Source organism: Penaeus chinensis, chromosome 33 (genome assembly GCF_019202785.1).
Source record: "Penaeus chinensis breed Huanghai No. 1 chromosome 33, ASM1920278v2, whole genome shotgun sequence".
NCBI classification, from domain to species: domain Eukaryota; kingdom Metazoa; phylum Arthropoda; class Malacostraca; order Decapoda; family Penaeidae; genus Penaeus; species Penaeus chinensis.
The window spans coordinates 34,900,939-34,905,659 of NC_061851.1; the positions used below are offsets into that span (position 1 = coordinate 34,900,939).

Genomic DNA, 4,721 nt, shown 5'->3' on the forward strand with positions numbered 1-4,721 from the left:
ACTGACGTAAGTCTTTGCGTCTTTTTATACGGCATCTCCACCATCATCATAATGTCTGTTTACTGCATGGTAGTCATCAGAAGAAAACTAAGACGAAGAAAATTCTTTGAAACTTACAAGCAGCCGTAAGTTGTTGCAGGTTCTCTATCTTTTTCATGCACCGGGTAATGATCAGCACATCTATAGATCTGTTTTAAGCCTCACTCTTCTTCACATTCAGTCTGTGCTGTGCCTCAGATATAGGAATGATAATCAGACTAGAAGAGCATTTTTCCCCAGGGCATTCTCCACTGGGATTCTGATTAGCCAATCTCAAAGTTCAGACTTTTTCACTTTCTTTTATGATTACCATTATATATCTCGTCTTTTTTTTCTAATGTGAAAACTAAGAACCAAGATATCTATATTTTTATATATTTCAGGATTGTGGTAGAAGTTGCAAGTCAGCATTTTCATGCTGAATTTCGGTTTTCAAGGTTTTGTACATTGTATTTTTACAGTTAGCTGATTAGCATCTTTCATGAAGGTCTTGCAGGTTAGAAGTGGATTAAGTATCTTGAATATATTGAAAAGTAATTGATGATTTAGCATAAGAGGACTGTAATTTTTTTCAGATTCTGGTAGTAAATTTAAAGAATATCCTCATAGCTAGTATTTGTTAAAAAAAAAAAAAAAAGGAAAAATCAGTATCATTTGCAACAAAACATCACAATCTTACCGGTTAATTTAACAGTTATTGTTACAGTTTTTATTGTGTCACAGTAATGTATGTGTGTTGTGTACTTAAACACATGCATGCATGCACTAGCATGCTGTATTGGTATGCACATACACACACATATGGATATATAGATTTGTACACACACACACACACACACACACACACACACACACACACACACACACACACACACACACACACACACACACACGTGCACACATGTGCACATACACCCACGTGCACACACACACGCACACACGTGTACACACTCGCACACGTGCACACACACACATGCACACGCACACGCACATCGATTACACATACACATACACATACATACACACACATACATACACATACATACACATACATACACATACATACACATACATACACATACATACACATACATACGCATACATACGCATACATACACATACATACACAAACATACACAAACATACACAAACATACACAAACATACACATACATACACATACATACACATATATACACATACATACACACACATACACACACATACGCATACATATACACACACATACGCATACATATATACATACATACATACATACATACATACATACATACATACATACATACATACATACATACATACAAGCATACAAACATGCACACACACATACAGATATCTACCTCCACTAAAACATTTTTCACAATTTGTAAAATCAAAGTGATAATCTCTCCATTCCATTCCTTTATGGGGGAAAGTAGTATAGTTGATTTCAAACTTATGTTGGTCACACTACAGTATTCTTAGTATGTAGTTTGCTGGATCATGGGGTCACCTGACACTATTCTGAGTTTTTATGTATTTTGTAGAAATCTTTATTGTTTTTATTTCAGCACCACAACTCTCTTGGAGACATAGATTTTTATCTTGCATAAGTAAAAAAGAAAAAAAATATTATTTTAGACTAATGCACACTAATGTTGTAGATAATGCAATGGCACTTTAACTTCTTGGACTAAGTCCTGCACCTTCATGTCTGAGATTTCTAATTTTTCTGATGAAGCCTGTTAATGATGACATACTAGCAACTGTTGCATATCCATTTACCCGCAGTTGGTGAAGGAAACTGATCTTATTAATATTAACAATAAAGCTAAGGTATCCTGTACAGTGTGTGATCAGAAACCATGCAGTTCTCCTGACAATAGAATTAGATATCTCAGCATGAGAGTTTCTGCACAAGATGACTTGAGGATTAATGGATGGTCACAACATTCATTATCATTATTGTCGATTTCATAAAACTGTATATTTTTCTCATTGTTCTAGAAACTTGAAAAGACGTTTAGAGTTACTACAATTTAGCCCCAGTGAAAGATTTTATATAATATAGATCTTTTAGGTGAATTTTTCAGAAAAGAACTGACAATTACAGTATACTCTGCATATTTCTATGTAATTCGTTTGGCTCATGATATTGTAATACTGTATTAGAAATGAATATATTTTTTTAAGTTGTAAATTTTAGCAGGGAAGTCTTCCAGGGTGAGATTGACTTGCCAATTTCTTTCTTTTTTTTTTCTCTCTCTCTCTACACTAATTACAGTGTTATCATGTGACTGATATTTTTACTATGTCATGAAATGTTGAAAATAGAATACTTTATAAGTAGTAGAGTGAAAGTTAATATCAAGCTTGGTGGTGTAAGTAACTATTAAAAGAGTTATTTTGGACTAGGGTATCCTGCCAAACACAAATTTGGTCCTGTGATTATGAGGCTCATCATGAGTCCAAGAAAGTAAAATGCCACTGTAGTTTTTTATGTGCTAAATTAACTGCTCTTGGGTGCTTATATACAAAATATACTTCTTGTTGTCAGTGTACTTCCTTATCTATAGTAGAGTAGACTATTTTCATAAACCTATGATCATTCAACACTGCTTCTTTTGTGACTTCGTAACTTTTTTTTTTTCTCTGCTGATGTTTTTTTTTTACAGGTTTATTTGATATTAATAAAGCATAAATTTTACTTCAACATACAGCAGTGAGGGGCTGAAGAAGTACCTGAGTGGAGCACATGAGGATATAATTGCAAGGGTCCACAATCGCCTTAAGCAAAAAGAGGCAGCATGCTGAGAAATGTATTAGAATTGGTAATGGATGGAAGGAAAGATCTGCCTCTGAGAAACCAAAGTTCTGCCCAAAGTACTGAAAATTAGTAAATTCTTTTTTAATTCCTTTATGTGTGTACTGGTCATAGGTGGTGGTCGATGTGTATATAGTATCCATAGTTGATTATAATTATTTGATTTAAAAAAAATTTTGGCCCCCTAATTAAAGCAAATTATATAAATCAATGCAAACCTAACATGCTTGCTTCTTTTTGTTTCTTTTCTTTTTCTTCCATTTCTTTGAAGCAATTGTATATTTATGACACATTTGTCCATTGATCTTTGTGCTGTCTAATAACTCTGCTCTTCTTGGCATGTGGTTGCTTTCTTTGTTATGCCTATGCTAACAGGTGTTCCGATGTTTACATACCAGCAACACCATTTTTTATCAATTTGCTTGTCTTCTCATGAATGAATGTTTTCTTTCTTATTCATCTGTCCTTTGATCTCTGTTTATCTGCCTTTCATATGCACAGGACAAAGACATGAAATATATGTGATAATTTATAATAATTGAATTAGGTGTATTTTTATAGATTGTTCCAAGTGCACAGATGTAAAAAAATCCTTGTTGTTGTATAGGTATTGGTAATTATAGCAGTGATATATCCAGGGAACATACAAGAAAAATTATGCTTCATTATTAGTACCTGATGCATAACATGGAGTATTGTGGAAATGTTGATATTGTAATTTAGATTATCTAGTATTACAGCATGATTCTGTGGAAGCATTTTAGGTGTGTATAAAATACATACAGAAGAAAAGACTTACAGAAAAAAATTATTTCTCAAAATCATATCAATCCGTATTTTTGTATTATTTTACAGTTAGGCACTGGTAAGCCAAAAACTATGATATATGATGGAGAAAGAGGTCTTAAACATTAGCATAACATAGATTAATAGCCATATCTTTTTTCTATTTTAAGTAATATCAAGTGTCTTGGATAACGCTGAAAGGTAGTTCTTAAAAATTTAAGCAGTTTTTTACATTTTGAAAAATGGCTGGTAACAACATTAATAAGGGCTGCTATTTATGTTCTGTGTTGTTTTCAGTCATTACAGATAATCATTTGTTGTGGTCTTTTGAGTCTGCACCATGAGCAGTTGTATGAATTGATGTTGATTTTTAAAAACTATTGATGATAAGCATCATCATAGTACATCATTTTAAATAAGTTTTATCCTTATCCTGAAGTAAATAAAATATTTTTCATAAATACTTTAAAACTTACCGTGATAAATTTCCCATCCTTTTTATTTTTTTTTTCTTCTTCTTCTTCAGTGTTGTGAGCTTCCTGCATAAGTCTAATACTTTTGCAAGCTTATAAATCCTATTTGTTTGATTATAATCTTTGATCTATGTATTCATGATTCATTTGATTATTGTTGTAGTCAATGCAGCTGCATTTTTATTGTTGTCATTATTATTATTATTAATATTATTTTTATTAATATTAATATTGATATTATTAACAGGATTATTGATATTTATATTGTTAATAATATTATTATTATTATTATTATTATTATTATTATTATTATTATTATTACTACTATTACTATTACTGTTATTGTTGTTATTATAGTTAATATTATTATTAATTTTATTTTTATTTTTATTTTTATTGTTATTGTTATTATTATTATTATTATTATTATTATTATTATTATTATTATTATTATTACAATTATCATTATTACTACCATTACTATTACTATTACTATCAATATTGAGGTTATTTTTACTGCTATTACTCTTGCTATTATTATTATTATTATAATCATCATTCATATATATATATATAAATTAGATATGTTATTGTACTGTA

At 30.6% G+C, this 4,721-nt stretch overlaps 1 protein-coding gene across 1 annotated transcript in view; it reads left to right on the plus strand.

Moving 5' to 3' along the window:
• LOC125043121 (sulfhydryl oxidase 2-like) overlaps nt 1-4,363 on the plus strand; it is a 20,423-nt gene extending 16,060 nt beyond the window's left edge. Inside the window, exons 8-9 of the mRNA XM_047639073.1 lie at nt 1-125; nt 2,759-4,363. The exon at nt 1-125 is cut by the window's left edge and continues 1,037 nt beyond it. Coding sequence (XP_047495029.1) covers nt 1-125; nt 2,759-2,852 — 219 coding nt within the window. The 3' untranslated portion in view covers nt 2,853-4,363. The remainder of the gene's footprint in view (nt 126-2,758) is intronic.
• Nucleotides 4,364-4,721: the final 358 nt, after the last annotated feature.